General features: G+C 40.4%; 1 protein-coding gene across 1 annotated transcript in view; it reads left to right on the plus strand.

The window, feature by feature from the left end:
- The window catches only part of myo3b (myosin IIIB), a 110,578-nt gene that overhangs the window by 69,799 nt on the left and 21,821 nt on the right, over positions 1 to 18,958 (plus strand). The window contains exons 30-32 of the mRNA XM_047370294.1: positions 3,678 to 3,774; positions 9,448 to 9,499; positions 10,401 to 10,524. Coding sequence (XP_047226250.1) covers positions 3,678 to 3,774; positions 9,448 to 9,499; positions 10,401 to 10,524 — 273 coding nt within the window. The remainder of the gene's footprint in view (positions 1 to 3,677; positions 3,775 to 9,447; positions 9,500 to 10,400; positions 10,525 to 18,958) is intronic.

An 18,958-nucleotide genomic window follows, 5' to 3' on the forward strand; every position in this document is an offset into this window, starting at 1 on the left:
CAACTGCCTTTCTTTTCAGACAAGCCTGTTAGTGTGTGGCCGTCGGGGGTTTACGGGGGGGGGTGGGGGGGAACCTGAACCTGACACAAGTGGGGCCTCAGCCCCCTCCACCACCACCCCACCCCTGCTGGCACTCCAGCACATTCACATTGTGTGTTCTCCGGAGCTTATGGCCTTTGAGGTGGGCTGCATTTGCATGTTGAAAATAAACAGATGCCTTTCAAATGTATGAGCCTGGTGGCTTCTCAGATCTCAGCAGGGCCCGAGGGACATGCTCACCATCGATCAGATTAGACCATGCAAAGTAGAACCATTCCTCAACAATGTACTTGAGCGGTCTTTCCCTGTGCATATAATTTTATCAGAAAAACACAAAGCGGGCCGAGGGAGTAACTCAGCATGGTTTTTTTTACCCTCGATCGGAGTCTAATAAATCTCAATAATCACACAAGAACACCTGATATGTATACATCTATATATATATAGATGTGTATATATATATATATATATATATATATATATATATATATATATTGGATGTGTCAAACGTTTTTCACAAATCGGAGTCTAGTCAAGTCGGATACAAACAGATTTCCCAAGCTTTAAACATCCCAAGGAGCACTGTGCAAGCAATCATATTGAAATGGAAGGAGTATCAGACCACTGCAAATCTACCAAGACCCGGCCGTTCCTCTAAACTTTCATCTCGAACAAGGAGAAGACAGATCAGAGATGCAGCCAAGAGGCCCATGATCACTCTGGATGAACTGCAGAGATCTACAGCAGAGGTGGGAGAGTCTGTCCATAGGACAACAATCAGTCGTACACTGCACAAATCTGGCCTTTATGGAAGAGTGGCAAGAAGAAAGCCATTTCTCAAAGATATCCATAAAAAGTCTCGTTTAAAGTTTGCCACAAACCACCTGGGAGACACACCAAACATGTGGAAGAAGGTGCTCTGGTCAGATGAAACCAAAATCGAACTGTTTGACCACAATGCAAAACGATATGTTTGGTGTAAAAGCAACACAGCTCATCACCCTGAACACACCATCCCCACTGTCAAACAAGGTGGTGGCAGCATCATGGTTTGGGCCTGCTTTTCATCAGCAGGGACAGGGAAGATGGTCAAAATTGATGGGAAGATTGATGGGGCCAAATACAGGACCATTCTGGAAGAAAACCTGTTGGAGTCTGCAAGAGACCTGAGACTGGGACGGAGATTTATCTTCCAACGAGACAATGATCCAAAACATAAAGCCAAATCTACAATGGAATGGTTCACAAATAAACATATCCAGGTGTTGGAATGGCCAAGTCAAAGTCCAGACCTGAATCCAATCGAGAATCTGTGGAAAGAGCTGAAGACTGCTGTTCACGAACGCTCTCCATCCAACCTTACTGAGCTCGAGCTGTTTTGTAAGGAAGAATGAGCAAGAATTTCAGTCTCTCGATGTGCAAAACTGATAGAGGCAAACCCCAAGAGACTTGCAGTTGTAATTGCAGCAAAGGGTGGCGCTACAAAGTATTAACGCAAGGGGGCCGAATAATATTGCACGCCCCACTTTTCAGTTTTTTATTTGTTAATAAAGTTTGACACATCCAATAAATTTCATTCCACTTCACGATTGTGTCCCACTTGTTGTTGATTCTTCACAAAAAATTTGAATTTTATATCTTTATGTTTGAAGCCTGAAATGTGGCAAGAGGTTGAAAAGTTCAAGGGGGCCGAATACTTTCGCAAGGCATATATATGTATATATATATATATATATATATATATATATATATATACAGTACAGACCAAAGGTTTGGACACACCTTCTCATTCAAAGAGTTTTCTTTATTTTCATGACTCTGAATATTGTAGCTTCACACTTAAGGCATCAAAACTATGAATTAACACATGTGAAATTATATACTGAACAAAAAAGTGTGAAACAACTGAAAATATGTCTTATATTCTAGGTTCTTCAAAGTAGCCACCTTTTGCTTTGATTACTGCTCCACACACTCTTGGCATTCTGTTGATGAGCTTCAAGAGGTAGTCACCTGAAATGGTTTTCCAACAGTCTTGAAGGAGTTCCCAGAGATTCTTAGCACTTGTTGGCCCTTTTGCCTTCACTCTGCGGTCCTGCTCACCCCAAACCATCTCGATTGGGTTCAGGTCCGGTGACTGTGGAGGCCAGGTTATCTGGCGCAGCACCCCATCACTCTCCTTCTTGGTCAAATAGCCCTTACACAGCCTGGAGGTGTGTTTGGGGTCATTGTCCTGTTGAAAAAGAAATGATGGTCCAACTAAACGCAAACCGGATGGAATAGCATGCCGCTGCAAGATGCTGTGGTAGCCATGCTGGTTCAGTATGCCTTCAATTTTGAATAAATCCCCAACAGTGTCACCAGCAAAGCACCTCCACACCATCACACCTCCTCCTCCATGCTTCACGGTGGGAACCAGGCATGTAGAGTCCATCCGTTCACCTCTTCTGCGCCCCACAAAGACACGGTGGTTGGAACCAAAGATCTCAAACTTGGACTCATCAGACCAAAGCACAGATTTCCACTGGTCTAATGTCCATTCCTTGTGTTCTTTAGTCCAAACAAGTCTCTTCTGCTTGTTGCATGTCCTCAGCAGTGGTTTCCTAGCAGCTATTTTACCATGAAGGCCTGATTCACACAATCTCCTCTTAACAGTTGTTCTAGAGATGTGTCTGCTGCTAGAACTCTGTGTGGCATTGACCTGTTCTCTAATCTGAGTTGCTGTCAACCTGCGATTTCTGAGGCTGGTGACTCGGATCAACTTATCGTCCGCAGCAGAGGTGACTCTTGGTCTTCCTTTCCTGGGGCGGTCCTCATGTGAGCCAGTTTCTTTGTGGCGCTTGATGGTTTTTTGCGACTGCACTTGGGGACACTTTCAAAGTTTTCCCAATTGTTCGGACTGACGGACCTTCATTTCTTAAAGTAATGATGGCCACTCGTTTTTCTTTACTTAGCTGCTTTTTTCTTGCCATAATACAAATTCTAACAGTCTATTCAGTAGGACTATCAGCTGTGTACTGTATCCACCTCCTGCACAACACAACTGATGGTCCCAACCCCATTTATAAGGCTTGAAATCCCACTTATTAAACCTGACAGGGCACACCTGTGAAGTGAAAACCATTTCAGGTGACTACCTCTTGAAGCTCATCAACAGAATGCCAAGAGTGTGAGGAGCAGTAATCAAAGCAAAAGGTGGCTACTTTGAAGAACCTAGAATATAAGACATATTTTCAGTTGTTTCACACTTTTTTGTTCAGTATATAATTCCACATGTGTTAATTCATAGTTTTGATGCCTTCAGTGTGAAGCTACAATATTCATAGTCATGAAAATAAAGAAAACTGTTTGAATGTGGTGTGTCCAAACCTTTGGTCTGTACTGTATATATATAAACTAATTAAGAGCAACACTTTATATGTGTTCAGACAACCAATGCAAATCAGAGCAAGATAAAATATTATAAAGTGTGATTTGCCGAATTAGAAATCAAATCTAGCTGTAACTCCTTCATGGTAGCTGTGCAGGAGGGTGGGTTAAAGCTGTGCATTCTGGGATTTAGAGTTTTTACCAGCCTTTTGTATTCTGTGTGATTTTTCATTACGAGAGAGTACATTTGATAGTGGCATCTTGTGCAGTTGGCAGGGGCCAGCGAGTACGTCAGGATCATGGACCCCAAACGCAACAATGTCACAATGAGGCTGGAGGAAAGACCACCAAGGAAGAGCACACAAGGTTGGCTTTGTCATCCACTGTTACTTGGGATTTATGGTTATCAACGATGTGTTTTGAGTCATTTACTTTTTTAATTATTTACTATCCACACTAAAGCTAACTGAAGAAAGCCTTTAAGTGGGATGATTTGTCAAGCAAAAAGTCTTGGAGTTTTTGTGTTTAACCGTCCTTTTGCTTTAATATTCTGTCTCTGTTTTAACTTTCATTGAAACATAGTTGATCCACCGATTGTGTGTTTAACAGTGTCTCTTTCCTTGACGAAGCCACTCAAGAAGCATTTGCGGCCATCATCTATCTTAATCACTTATTCTTTTGTGTAATAGATGATACTCCTGACTTACAGTGCCTTGCGAAAGTATTCGGGCCCCTTGAACTTTTCAATCTTTTGCCACATTTCAGGCTTCAAACATAAAGATATAAAATTCAAATTTTTTGTGAAGAATCGACAACAAGTGGGACACAATCGTGAAGTGGAATGAAATTTATCGGATGTGTCAAACTTTTTTCACAAATAAATACTGAAAAGTGGGGCGTGCAATATTATTCGGCCCCTTTACTTTCAGTGCAGCAAACTCACTCCAGAGGTTCAGTGAGGATCTCTGAATGATCCAATGTTGTCCCAAATGACTGATGATGATAAATAGAATCCACCTGTGTGTAATCAAGTCTCCATATAAATGCACCTGCTCTGTCGTAGTCTCAGGGTTCTGTTCAAAGCGCAGAGAGCATCATGAAGACCAAGGAACACACCAGGCAGGTCCGAGATACTGTTGTGGAGAAGTTTAAAGCCGAATTTGGATACAAAAAGATTTCCCAAGCTTTAAACATCCCAAGGAGCACTGTGAAAGCAATCATATTGAAATGGAAGGAGTATCAGACCACTGCAAATCTACCAAGACCCGGCCGTCCCTCTAAACTTTCATCTTGAACAAGGAGAAGACTGATCAGAGATGCAGCCAAGAGGCCCATGATCACTCTGGATGAACTGCAGAGATCTACAGCAGAGGTGGGAGAGTCTGTCCATAGGACAACAATTAGTCATACACTGCACAAATCTGGCCTTTATGGAAGAGTGGCAAGAAGAAAGCCATTTCTCAAAGATATCCATAAAAAGGCTCGTTTAAAGTTTGCCACAAGCCACCTGGGAGACACACCAAACATGTGGAAGAAGGTGCTCTGGTCAGATGAAACCAAAATCGAACTGTTTGACCACAATGCAAAATGATATGTTTGGTGTAAAAGCAACACAGCTCATCACCCTGAACACACCATCCCCACTGTCAAACATGGTGGTGGCAGCATCATGGTTTGGGCCTGCTTTTTGTCAGCAGGGACAGGGAAGATGGTCAAAATTGATGGGAAGATGGATGGGGCCAAATGCAGGACCATTCTGGAAGAAAACCTGTTGGAGTCTGCAAGAGACCTGAGACTGGGACGGAGATTTATCTTCCAACAAGACAATGATCCAAAACATAAAGCCAAATCTACAATGGAATGGTTCACAAATAAACATATCCAGGTGTTGGAATGGCCAAGTCAAAGTCCAGACCTGAATCCAATCGAGAATCTGTGGAAAGAGCTGAAGACTGCTGTTCACAAACGCTCTCCATCCAACCTCACTGAGTTTGAGTTGTTTTGCAAGGAAGAATGAGCTAGAATTTCGGTCTCTCGATGTGCAAAACTGATAGAGACAAACCCCAAGAGACTTGCAGCTGTAATTGCAGCAAAGGGTGGCGCTACAAAGTATTAATGCAAGGGGGCCGAATAATATTGCACGCCCCACTTTTCAGTTTTTTTTTTTTTTTTTAAGTTTGACACATCCAGTAAATTTCATTCCACTTCACGATTGTGTCCCACTTGTTGTTGATTCTTCACAAAAAAAATTTAATTTTATATCTTTATGTTTGAAGCCTGAAATGTGGCAAGAGGTTGAAAAGTTCAAGGGGGCCGAATACTTTCGCAAGGCACTGTATGTATTTTACTGATTCTCTCTTAGACGAAGCCATCAGCAGAGCTATTCCTGCTATTAACTCTATGTACTCTGTCATTTTTTAACATAGAAAGTACTTCTTGAGTAGGTCTTCACAAAATATCTGAAATTTATCATCATCACAATATCATTTTACCACATATTACTATAAAGAATTCCTTAGACTGCAAGAAATATAAGCCAATAATATAAGTACCATCTATTCGTTTTCTCTACACCAGTTATAGATTTGGTCATGCTTGTTGTTTAAAAAAAAGTTTATAAGACCATGTTATAAAATTTTATATTATAATTATTATTATTGTCATTATTATTGCAAGTTATTTTATTGCCAAAAATTCAGCTGTAGGCAGATGCAAGTCAACACACCCATGTTGAGATGGAAACACTGAATTTCACATTTTCCCAGTAACTATATACAGTACTTCCTCTCTGGGGCCTATGTTTACAATGAACCCAAAGCAAAAAGACCTTAACAGTTAGGCATTTATTACCAGCATCTTTTACCAGCATTATGGCATCTCTAATGTTTTCCTGATGTTGGGCAAACAGTGCTTCTGTGTCGGATTAATTTGAACTGAATTTGGGCCATTTTGGATTCCATATAACTGCATATGTTTTAGACCTGTTTGTCATGTGAAGTGCCTTGAGATGACATTATATAAATAAAGCTCAGCTGATCTGAACTGAATTGAAAGCCCTGCATCCTAAATCTGTCATTCATTTTCAGCAGTCCTGGAGGAGCTACTTTTAGCATGTAATGTTTTGCTATTTCACCCCAGAGGAGAAAGCTCCTCCCTGCGCACAGCCTTTCTCCGTTTTATAAATGTAATAAATAACTTTACACCAAGATAGCACACTTGTCTGACCACAAATAGGGCTGGGCTCTGCATTGGTCTCCAGATGTACAAGCTGGGGGCTTTGTGTTTATTCAGCACATGGGCAGGCCAGTCATTAAGAAAGTATGTGCTAGGCATGAGAGCAGCCACTGACTGAACAGCATCAAATAGGGGATCGACAACGGCTTTAAGCTCTGGCTTTTATCAATTATCACAAATCCCCAGACATTTTTCCTGAATGATATTAGATCAAAAGATATATTTTTTTTAGAAGCTCTCTGTAAAATATGTTATAACACATCAAGGAATAAACAAAATTACAACTACAAAAAGCTTGTTCAAATCTTTTAATTCTGTGGTCAACAGTCATCTCCAGATTTCAGATCCAAAATGCTAGATTTACACATCTGAAAATGTTGTGCTTGTTTCATATTCGAACTAAGCTGTGCCTCATTGGGGATTTTTCTCTCCATGTTTACAATCATATTCCTCGGTGAGGAAAACTTCAAACCTCCACTTAACAATTCTGTTTAATCAGTGTTGGAATCTCTCCATATATATTTATTTTGACATGATCTCACCCATTTTTTCTCCCTGTAAGATCTATATCCTCACCTACATGCTGTTCTCTTCCCTTTTGATTCTCCTCTCCTCCGCCACACTTCAGTTTGGTGTTTTGCATCCAAACAGCATCACCAGTTCCAAATTGGATGAGATTTTATTCCTCCAGACTCAGAGCATGACTGTTACTAGCACGTATTGTTGTGTGTGTGTGTGTGTGTGTGTGTATGTGTGTGCACACGTGGGCTTTTGGTTTTTGTTCTTTTTTAATAATGCAACACAAGTGATCATGCACAGACACATATTTCCATTTTGTATTCTGCAAATTGCATAATCATAAACCTGAGTTATAAAAAGAGAAAACAACAAGAAAACATACGGTAAAATCAATTATTCAATTTTATCATAATTTCCAATTGTAAAAACATAGCTATTACATAGAAAACATATGAAAGAATATTTAGGCCAAAGAATATTTGCTGAATGGCTTGTACTATTTAGCCAACTTGTGTTAGGCACAAATAATATTTAATAAGTACATACTTAAGATTTGAAGTACTCAAACTGTTGTCTAACTAAGAGGAATTCATTTGAAAGGTAATAAAACCAACACTGAGGTGAAGTGCACACTTGCAACAGTATGAACATATTGTAATAATGTTATCATGGTCTAATGTTTTGCGATTATCTATTTACTTTGAGGACTAATGTTCATAAAAACTTTATTAATCTAGACTTTGTAATTGCACCATCATGCCACCAACACTGAATGTGCATCTATGTGCAGCTATTTAAGGTTGATCGGTCCCTTTCTTTATTCAGCTTAGGGAAATATGTAGTATGAATTGTGCCCACATGTTGAGCCCATGTATCCTGTCCATATTGTAGCCTAGACAAAGACATTGAAACTCAGGCCTGGTTCAGCCATTTGATCAACTCAACACTCCTTTCAGCCTCATTTAGGCATCAATAGATGCCTTTATTTGGGTGTCTTTTCACCTTTCACACAATTTCAAATTGTTAAGCTAAAATGCAACATTATATATTATGTATTCAGTGAAAATGTGCTTGTGGGTTTATGGTAATTTATTTTTAACAGTAATATAAACTAGGCCTGGCTAGGTTTCCAGTATCAACCTATAGCAAGTTTTTAAAAAGTTATATTTTTAAGACCACTAAGGTTTTCCCGTGTACCTTTCCTTTAGTTTAGGGCTTTAATGTTCTGGAGTGACCAGAGTTTTCTCAGCTGTTTGGAGCAGAGTTACAACAAGCTGCCAATCCTTTGCCTGGGTAGGCTCATCATAAGATCACTGCACATTTCTCTTGTTGGTTGTTTTGAAAGTTATGCCATGGGAGAAAAAGGACTTCTGCTTAGCAGCAGACTGCAGTTTCGCTACAAAGGCAGATAACCTGGCTAATAGCATTTTTACATGGACTTTACAAAAAGCACCCACCGGCCATCTTGGAGAACAAACAACAAGCGTAACCAGGGAGACGTATGCAGGGACATTGGAGAAGGTAAAACTTAGAAGCAGTTATTAAAGGAAGATAGGGAGGATTGGAGTGACCAGTCAATGCAAAAGTTTTTCATCTCATCTCTTTGTCTCTGATTGCCACAATTTCAGAGCAGATCAGAAACTTAAAAACAACCTCTGTGACGTGGTTCCAGTACCAGTGTCTATTAGTCTGCTCTGCATGTCTGCCAGAGTGGCTAACCAACGTTTGGTGACATACTAATGCAAACACCCTATATTACCCAGCTAATGTCAACTTGTTAGACTCCTAGTGTTTCTCTTTAAAGAGCAGAACAACTAAATGAGATAATACAGTTTATTTAAAATGTTGTGGTCTTCCACCTCTGTGCACATCTGTAAAACAAGAAAAGCTAATCTTTTAAAATAACTCCTGGTGACACTGTCTTTAAATTTATCCTGAATTTAATCCTCAACTATTTGAAATATCTTACGCTGTTTTTACAAAGAGTGGCAGCCATGAGAATCTTACGCCTCTTACCAACAATATATGAATGGTAACTTTTACTAGGGTAATCATCAATACCAGTAACCACTTTATAAATACTGCATTAAATTCAACTCATTCATCTAAGCAAGAGGGTAGAACAGCAATATGTAGAAGGTGCCCGATAGACAATCCTATGATCTGACTGGCAGTTTGTCAAAATGTCCTATTCATTCACCATCTAATATAGTCATAATGCCCACCCCTTCTGCATTATATTTATTATTACGTTTCTTTTTAACACAGAAATATTTACTTCCACAGCTGCGGCCCAAAGAATGAAGAGGCTCATCCAGATGACTTACATGAAGGAAGTGTAAGTCACAGAACATCAATGAACATTTTGTTCTTCTTAAAAAAAAAAAAACGCTTCTCGTCTACAAAGCAGCTTTAACCCAGATTATTCCTTGGGAAATTTTTTGAGTCCTTGAGACAAAAGAGTTCTCTTGCTCCAACCTCGGTCTCAGTGGAGAAGACAGGGTGGTACAGGAACGGGGAGAATCAAAAGGCTGGAAATTCACGGCTGAGAATAAATGCTCGCTCTTCCCCCGAGGTGATTTGTCTTTGCGCTCCTCTTTCTACAGATGTTAGGCCCCTTTTTTAGTAAAGACCTGAGGTTCTTTGGTAGCACTTTGATATCCTGCTCGGATTCAATATGTGAAATAGAAGAGCCACTCCGTGACTTGGAGCACATCGCAAGCTTTGAAGTCTGATCCAATTTTTGCTGCTCACCATTTGATGTTGAAAGGATGAAATGAGGAAAATGTACAGTTTTTGCCAGTAACTCTGCTGAGCATATGTAAGATTAAAAAAAGCAAAATCCTTTGGAGGATGTACTTAGAAATGTTAAGCAGATTAATACTTTCCTATAGCTCTTTTATTCAAAGATAAAATTAAATATGAGAGGAAGTCTGTATGTGCTGTTTTTCCCCCTGCACAATTAAGTCAGTGTGCTGCTTGTTTGCTAGGAGGTAGGACCAGTAAAAGGGGGATATGCAATTGCATTAGCATTTGATTAACATTGCAAAGCACATTAATGGGCTTCAGTTATGAGTGCCAAATTGTAAATTGTAAATAAATGAATGCAACATCTACATGACTAATTTGAAAAAAAAAAAAAAAAAAAACATTAGAAGGCTTGCTTTAACTTGTATGTATTCATGTGGTGCTTTCATTGACATTGCTCTTTTGGGTGTGTTTATGCCTCCTCTTTCAAGGTTGGGTCTGACAGCCGAGACAGACAAGTGAGAGACATCAAGAGAGACAAAGGCAGAGGAGAAGACGGTGTAACGAAGCCTTGCAGGGAGACAGCTAGGCTGCAAGACGCGGTGTGTAAACAAGGTAAGCCTGGGCGCAGAGCTGGCGGGTGCAGGTAATTACACAAAGAGACAGTAGAAATCCCGCTTTAATGGATAAAGTGGCATTTTTAATACGACGGCCCTTTCAACCTTTTCATCCCAGCCAATCCTCCATACTGCCATTCTTTGTTGACAGCGGAAAAAAAAGAGAGCTGCTTTTGGTGATCATTTCTGTGGCATTTTAACAACCTGGGTCAGCTCATCACCGGTTTCTTGTGGCAAGTGGGGGGCTTTGAAAGTGGCACGAGCACATCAAAAGCTTTCATTTTCCCACGTGGCGGGCTCTTCGCTTTGGATCTCATCAGCGACTCTAATAGACCTGCACAGTGACGGTGACAAGAAAATACACAAACCCTGATTTGTTGAACATATGTTTGGTTTGGTTTTTGCCCCAGGCAATGAATTACATTAATTCCTGCTGCCTGGAAGGCTGAATGGGTTGCTGCACAGGGGGCCTCCTATTACAGCCGTCACCCAGCCCACAACTGTAGGGGCAGCCTCAGTAATGGAGCCCGGCCCTTCATTAGGGTTGTTAGAGGGGTATGAAGTAAGAGGGCCGAGGTGGAACAACGTTTAGCGGTGCAGTTGAGAGATTACAGGGATTAGACATGATAATGTAACACAGACAGGGCTCTCCAGCATGCCCAGGATTACTGTCAGCACGCCGCAGCAGGTCTGGGTTAGATAGCGGCTAATTCGGTAATGCTGCATACAGGTGACCCCGGCTCCCTGCTTCATGGCTGCTCAGCGAGGCGGTGTTTGATGAATTTATGGAGTCAGAGTGATTATAAAGAGAAAGCATGGCTTTTTCCTGAAATGTGTCTTCTGACAGGAGACAGCTTAATGGCAGCTCTTGTTTTCTTCTTTTCTTTCTTATTTGAAAACATAGAAGGATGATGCAAGTTGTTGAATTTCACACTTAAAAGCCACATACCTATTTCCCAGCAATAATTGAATTACAGATCCACCAATCAATAGTGTGATGCTGATTTGCCATCTCTAGTTTGCAAAGCTTGGACCTGGAGTAAATATAATTTATGTCAATCAAACAACCTTCTAACCTTCCATTATTTCCTTATATATTAATATGATTTATTTGTGTTAGGAGCAGAGGTAACATCACACAGTGTGAGACAGCAGTCACATTAAAATAAAATTAGCAATTAGCATGGTAATAATTGACAACAAATATAAAACAATTACAGAGATGACATTTTGAACTCTTATCTTATATTTGAATTTAGCATGATTAGTGCCGTTAGTGACTGTAAATAGCCATGTCAGTGTGTAGTCTCTTACCTCAGCTCTGAGGTTTTAAAAATGCTGCCAACATTTGTAAATGAAGCATATCCTATGACAGATAGAGGTGAAAAGCTCAAAATTATTAAAAAAACAGGACAACTTTGCTGTGATGGCCTTCCTGGTACCTGCTGTAGCCATATCTTGGTCAGCTCTCTCCTTCGCCAACAGGTCCCAAGGACAAGTACAAATTGACACCATACGGCAGATAGGTCCTTTTTGTCTAAACTGCAAAAGTACAAAATGAAGAAGGGATAAAATGACCAACAATTCAATTTCAGTTTGTTTAATTCAGTTTTACACCATGAATTGACAACAAATGTCACCTTAAAGCACTTGACATGACAACCAAATCCAATTCACATCCAAAAACCTTTCATAAATCAGTCCAATACAACCCACTCCTAAAGTGCAATTACATACATTCCAATTTAGTAGTGGTAATAATACAGTGGACTCAAACTCAGTTTTAATGCTAGTTGGTAATTACATTGTGTCATTAACCTTACAGCAATTCCTCCTTCTGAACAATCACATGGTGACATTGAACTGAAGATTGCGCTGAGTTTAGTCGTATATCACTCTATGTTACAAAAAAAAGGAAAATATGAAAAGCAGCCAGTGTGGTTAACTTCTCAGAAATCAAATTGGCTATTGGTAATCCTAAAAGTCATTAGAAGTCACTAAATGATGTCATTCATTTGCACTGTTTGCCATGTGAATGTAGCTGCAGTAGAAGCTGGACGGGAGACAAAATGAGTAAAAACTCCTTGAGTATGTTAAAAGTGCTAATTAATGCGAATGCTTAGTGGCTCCGTTGGTAGAGCAGGTGTGCCATGTGCCGAGGCTATAGTCCTTGAAGCAGTTGTCCTGGGTTCAGTTCCTAATATCGGGCCGTTTGCTGCATGTCATCTCTCTTCACCCTTGTTCCAGTCTGATTAGTGTTCAATAAAGGCCACTAGTGCCAAAAAACAACATCTTTAAACAAGTAAAATAAATATAAAATAAACTGCCAGTTCACAAGTCCATCCCTTCAGTGGCAAAGTGACTAATACGAGAGACACAGGCCAGCTTACTTTTTTAAAGCTTTTTAGCTTTTTTTCTCTTAAGTATAGTTTGGTTTTTAGCCTTATAATCCATCGAGGAGCCAATAACAACAACCCAGCTAGTGGGTTGGGGTTAGTAAACTGCAGCCAGGACAGAGAGGATTTGCACCTGCTCTGACTGCAGCTGGGAATTAATGCTGCTTGAGGACTGGGCCGACTGTGACTTCTTCAGGATGGGGGTAGGGGTTCCCAGCAGCACCCACTGCTCATTAAGAAGAGTAATAATGATGCATGATTTCCCGTCAGAGTCTTTAAAACTCTTCAATAACACCAGAAATATTTGCCTGCTTTGTCATTAGTCATTTTTTCTTTAAATTTGTCACTAGATGTGTCTGAAAACCTGCTAAATATGACTTCACCAAACTGTGAACAGCCTTTATGTCTCTGCAGACAACACATTTACCTATTAAATAGTTTCTTGCACTTTTTGTGCTTCCTCTGACTTCATGTTGTCATACAGAAAAAAATCTTTAAGTCTTCCTTCTGCAGTAGCAACTTCAGCAATAAAGTGTTGTTTTGGTGACCTGAAAATTACCGGTCTGTCAGAAACTCAAAAAGCGTCTGTAACCAAAATTGGGATCGAGAGTCAACAAGTGTGAGGTCTTGGTTGGTGTTTCAAGAATTCAACTAAATACCAGAAACAGGTCTGGTTAAGCATATTTATACGATAAATGTTCCTAAGCTTTTGTGGGTCATTAAGTGCTTTAGATCTGGGTCACATCTAAAATACATGAAGAGCTTAAGGTTCTCTTTACAGATGTGGCCTTATTATGTGTATACATTAGTTATGTTTTCATTGTTTATTCACCTAAAATAAAAATAAAATAAAAGCTCAGGAAGAAAATTTATAAAAGACTAAACAATCAAAGAGCGCCTTGATTACTTTTCTTCATACATCTATTATGCTCTAATCACGGCAATCAAAATCCCAATTTTTAAGTAAATTTACTTTTCAGGAAAAATTATCTTTAAACAAGAAACATTAAAGCTAAATTATTGCTTCTTTTAATAAATGACTTTGAAGGTTAAACTGTTTTAGGCCTCATGTTACAAAGGCCTAGTGGTAAAGACTGACGTTTTGTGCTAATCTTGTTACCCTTCTGATTTATCTTGTGGGTTTGAGGTTTTAGTTTAGGCCTAATGGATATTTCTGTCTCACTGTCATTCTCAAAACGTCTTGCAGCATACTAATTATACTTATTATCGTTCTTTTTGTTACCAAGTAATAAGAATTAAAGCCATGCAAAACATTTTTGCCAGTTCAGATATATTTAAATTCCCAGACTCCTTCACTAACTCTATTTTGCGTGAAGGGTGCACAGATTTTGAGGCATTCATTGTTGCCCCTTTTCCCGCCTCGCTTACATTCTGAGGTCTGCTTGTGGCGTCTTCAGGAAACCCCATTTGAATATGTTGAGGGAGGCCACGGTGGCTCCGGCACCCAGGGCACGCTTTGATCCCAACAGATCTGAAGGGCCTTTGAGCGAGTCGTGGAAGCCTTGCCCCTGCCAGATGTTTGGAGAGCAGGCTCCTTCCTGCGTCTCATCCTGCTGTCGCCTCTGGTGATCGCATCGGGCTGCAGCTCGACCCGCACTGTTTCGAGACACCAGTGGAGAAAAACTGAAAATTAGCCGTGGAAATCGAATTACTCCACCCTCCAGAAACCCCATGCACTCACACACACTCTGCACAATGCTTCCATGATGGTAAAACACAGGTGGGGGGCGTGACCCTGACGGACGCTGGGTCTTTTTCACGTGCTCTAAGTAGGGACAGATTTGTTTTCTTTAAACCTGACACTAAGTTAATCAGGCAGTCTCACGTTTTAGATAAATATTCACACTGCTGTATTTTATGGTAGAAAAGCAGCATTAAGGGACTTTGCACTCCTAACCTTTGGTTTACCATGTTTTGCCAGTAAAAAAAGCCACACATACAGCATGTTGTCATGTAAGCTGCACATATGAGACGACGCCTTCCTCCGTCACCTGTCAGCCGCCTGAATATTAACACAGCACGTTTGGAAAATGAGTCACAGAGGCGTGCGGAGAAAGAAAGCTTTCTGCTAGCAAGTGGCAGATATGATCAGAGTGCTGCTTATGCTGCTCAGCGTGGTAAACAGGATGGTGCCATGGATCAGTCAGAGCTGACTTTATGATTTATGAAAGCCAAGCTACTTATGTTTAACAGGCTTTCTGCAGATTATAGTTGTGGTAAACATTTGTGTCAAGAGAGACAGATAAATTGGAGCCACAACACAGAGCCCAATTACTTCTGCGCCTTAGAAGGTGGTTAACCTGGTTGTTCAACAAAGACGAAGAGGAAGATGTCGGATGTTCGACTTTTAGGGTTATTCTTATATCCCCCTCTGTGCATAACACGGTTCAAGTCAATAAAAATTGATTTTGTTTGTCGTCCTGAGCTCTTTCTGAGCTTCATAGCTGCATCATTTACCCACACTGAGGTCACACTCACTGCTACATCTTGTTTTCCTTTTCTCCTTGAACTTCCCACATGTCGTCCCACAGGGTTTGCAGCCACCAGGTGCTTCTCCACAGACTTCCACCACCTTCAAATCAGCAGCAGCAGCATCACTGTATCAACACGCATCTGTCAGACAAATGATCCACCCTCTCCATGTTCTCTAGACAAATACTCTCCCACCCTCTTGCTGTCTCTCAGCCTTTTGATTTATCTAACTGTCTCCACGTATCGCCGCGTCTCTGCCGGATGCCTTGAGTTTTAGGCAAATTACAGGCTGGTGGAGCGGCGGCAGAGATTTGGACGGGATAGGAAAGACTCAACTTAACGGAAGGAGTTGCCTCTGTCTGACGCTACCTACGTAATCCTCTTAATGTCAGTGGGAGTAGTTAACAGGATGTACTTCCAAACTACTCATCATCACAATTCCAGCAGAATAATCTTCCCAGATGTAAAAGCAAGGTGCAAATATGATGCTCAAAATTTTCTTTAATTTTCTTATGACAGAGTGAATAGTGCCTTTTAAACCTATTCAAACACCTTGAACTTTCTCGTATTTTGTGAAGTTACAACTACAAACATTAATGTATCTTATTGGGAGTTTATGTGATGGACCAACAGAGCAGTGCATCAATGTTTACATGAAGGAAAAGTATACATTTGTTTTTACCCATTCATATCTGAAAAGTGTAGTGTGGTGGGCATTTGTCTTATCTCCCCCTTTCTCTGATAGCCAAAATAAAATCCCATGCAACCAAGTAAAATCATTGTTCTGTGAAGGCCTCAGATGCCTACACCATGATTGAACAAGCAGTGCCACCAGGCAGTTAGGTCATGCTCCTTTTGGAAGTGGTGGAAGCTTGTGGAGAAGTTTAAAGCAGGGTTAGTTTACAAAACAGTATCCTAAGTTTTAAACATCTCACAGAGCACTGCTCAGTGCATCATTACCTCCACCAAGGAAGTTATTTGTTTGTCCGTCCGTCTGTTTGCAGAATATCTCAAGAAGTTATTAACAGATTTTGATAAGATATTTAGATAAGGTGCCTAGTAGTACAATAAACAGATATTTCGATTTTGGTGATGATACGGAGCACCATCTGGATCCAAGATTGTTTTGAAGGATTCGTTTATCAGTTCCTGGCCATGGCATGACAATTTGGAATTCCCACATGGTTTGTGACTTTGTCAGCAGCTGACATGCCTTGGCCTTGGTGGAGGTCTGCTCTCTCAGTGCTTTTATAGTTCAGAGTATGGCACATTCACAAACCTACACAGACATGGGGGTCCTTCTAAATGGACAGAGCCAAATATCCCATGGTATCTCTGTGGGAGTTGCAGAGATCCATAGCTCCGGTAGGAGAATCTGTTCACAGAAAACTATTAGTCTTGCACTCCACAAATTTGTGGTAGAAAACTAAGACTGCACACACCACCAGGGTGAAATGCAAGGCTAGTCAGAGTTGATGGGAAGATGGATGGAGCTAAATACAGGAAACTCCTGAATGAAAAGACGTTAGAAACTACTAAATACTTGAGACTGGGACAGAATCCAGTAGGACAAAAACAATAAACATACAGGCAGAGGTACAATAGAATGGTTCAATTGGGTGCATCTGATGTCAAATCATAACGGGCTAAATGCCATACACAGCAGACTTTTTGAATTTGTATTTTTAAAAGAATTTGCAAACCTTTTATCCTGCTGCTTTGTGTTGGTCTATCATGTAAAATACTAATAAGATACGCTGTTTGTGGTTGCCAAGTAACGAAATATAAAAAACTTTAAGGGGTAACTGTTTACAATACACTATACTTTTAAGTTTTTTTTCCAAGCTAAAAACAAATTAGGTTCTTTTATTTTTGTTGATGCAAAGTTAATTTAATAACTGGATGTTCATTAAATCCAATCCAGACACCGCTCCAAATGACTTTCATTCAATAACTATTGTTGGCTTGTTTTTCTTGTTCATGTCTCCACACTGCTAAATTATTTTATTTTATGGATTCTGCTTGTATGAAACCGCTTGTATTAAATATTCTGACAAATGACCCATTTCAGCAAGGTTCTGAGATTTCTCCTCCACACAGAACATTTCTCCTGAAGTCAAAGTTCTGAAAAAAAAATCCCTGTCAAGCCAGATGATTGATTTCAGTGTGAAAAATAGCTTGTAAGTAACAACATCCTCTGCTGGCGTTAGTGAAAACAGATGCAGGAAGTGCCCTCTTTTGGCAATATTTGCTACATTTGATCAGTTTGTCCTCTAATTGAAAGCACATGAGTTGGTGCTTTAGGAGCGATGTCCAAAACGACAAAATCCTTCCTTGATAAGTTCTGGAAATCCTCTTCAGGTTCTGATATCTGTGTAGATTAAAGTCTGCATTTGTGTCTGTTTTTGTGCACACGTTTCAATATGTGTGTGTGTGTGTGTGTGTGTGTGTGTGTCTGTGTGTGTGTGTGTGTGTGTGTGTGTGTGTGTGTGTGTGTGTGTGTGTGTGTGAGAGAGAGAGAGAGAGAGAGAGAAAAGGCTGAGGTAAAGAGAGGGGTCTGGGTTGCACATGCTTCATTTAGACATCAAAGGCCTTTGCTGATGATTTTTCCTTATAAACCATGCCTTTTGGTGCCTCTGCTCTCTCCATCTGAATAAACAAAGCCCAAATGGTTCGTCTGGGAATAGTCAGGTGATTGCAGCACGTGATATTTGAAGTAAATCGATATATCTCTAATTTATTCCACTAAAAATCCCTTTCAGCGTCTCTTTTATGTTGTTTCTGAGAAACATTCTGGTTTTTCAAGAGATTTCAAAGTGGTATTTAGAGATGTATCACGGCTCATCTGCTGCTCTTTGAAAATGAAAGCAGCACCTATCACAAAAATGATCTCAGTCCTTTTTTTTTATCTAAAGAAGCAAACATGTATAATATGTAACTCTGTCAGCGTGAGGAGCAAACTCTGCTTGGCTTTCTTTTGATAGGAAGAAATCAATATTGCATGAAATACGCTGGCTCTGTATTCCCAGCTGACTATTATTCCTTCCCTCCCAAACCAACAGATATTACCCACCATCATTTAGCTAACCCTGATGTGAGCCACCATCTGACACCTTCCTCGCTCTGCTTGCCAATGTCCGAGCAGGACTCTTATGCCAGAGGCCTTGTTGGCAGCCTCCCGGGCTGTAATATATCTGCAGGAGCAGCATTCCTCTGGGGCTGCCCTGGATCAAATGGCAGTGATTTCCCAAACAGAGGCAAGGAGATGGGAGGCCTGACCCATCCTCTGATCTGCAGCGTGTTCTAATCGCTGCAGGTCAGAAAGGATAAATTGTGAGGTTGTACATAAGACCTGATCGGCAGAAGGAGATCCAGGACCAGAGCATCCTTTTATTAAATCATCTAATTGTTTTTTTTCTTTCTCTCTTCGGCTGTGGTTTGAATTACGTTAGATATCTACACGTATATCTGCAAACTCCTCCAGAGGACCTGGAGAAAACCCACATTTTAAATATGCTTGTCTAGTTTATGATAAAAACACAG

The sequence above is a fragment of the Girardinichthys multiradiatus genome, chromosome 7 (genome assembly GCF_021462225.1).
Source record: "Girardinichthys multiradiatus isolate DD_20200921_A chromosome 7, DD_fGirMul_XY1, whole genome shotgun sequence".
Lineage (NCBI taxonomy): Eukaryota > Metazoa > Chordata > Actinopteri > Cyprinodontiformes > Goodeidae > Girardinichthys > Girardinichthys multiradiatus.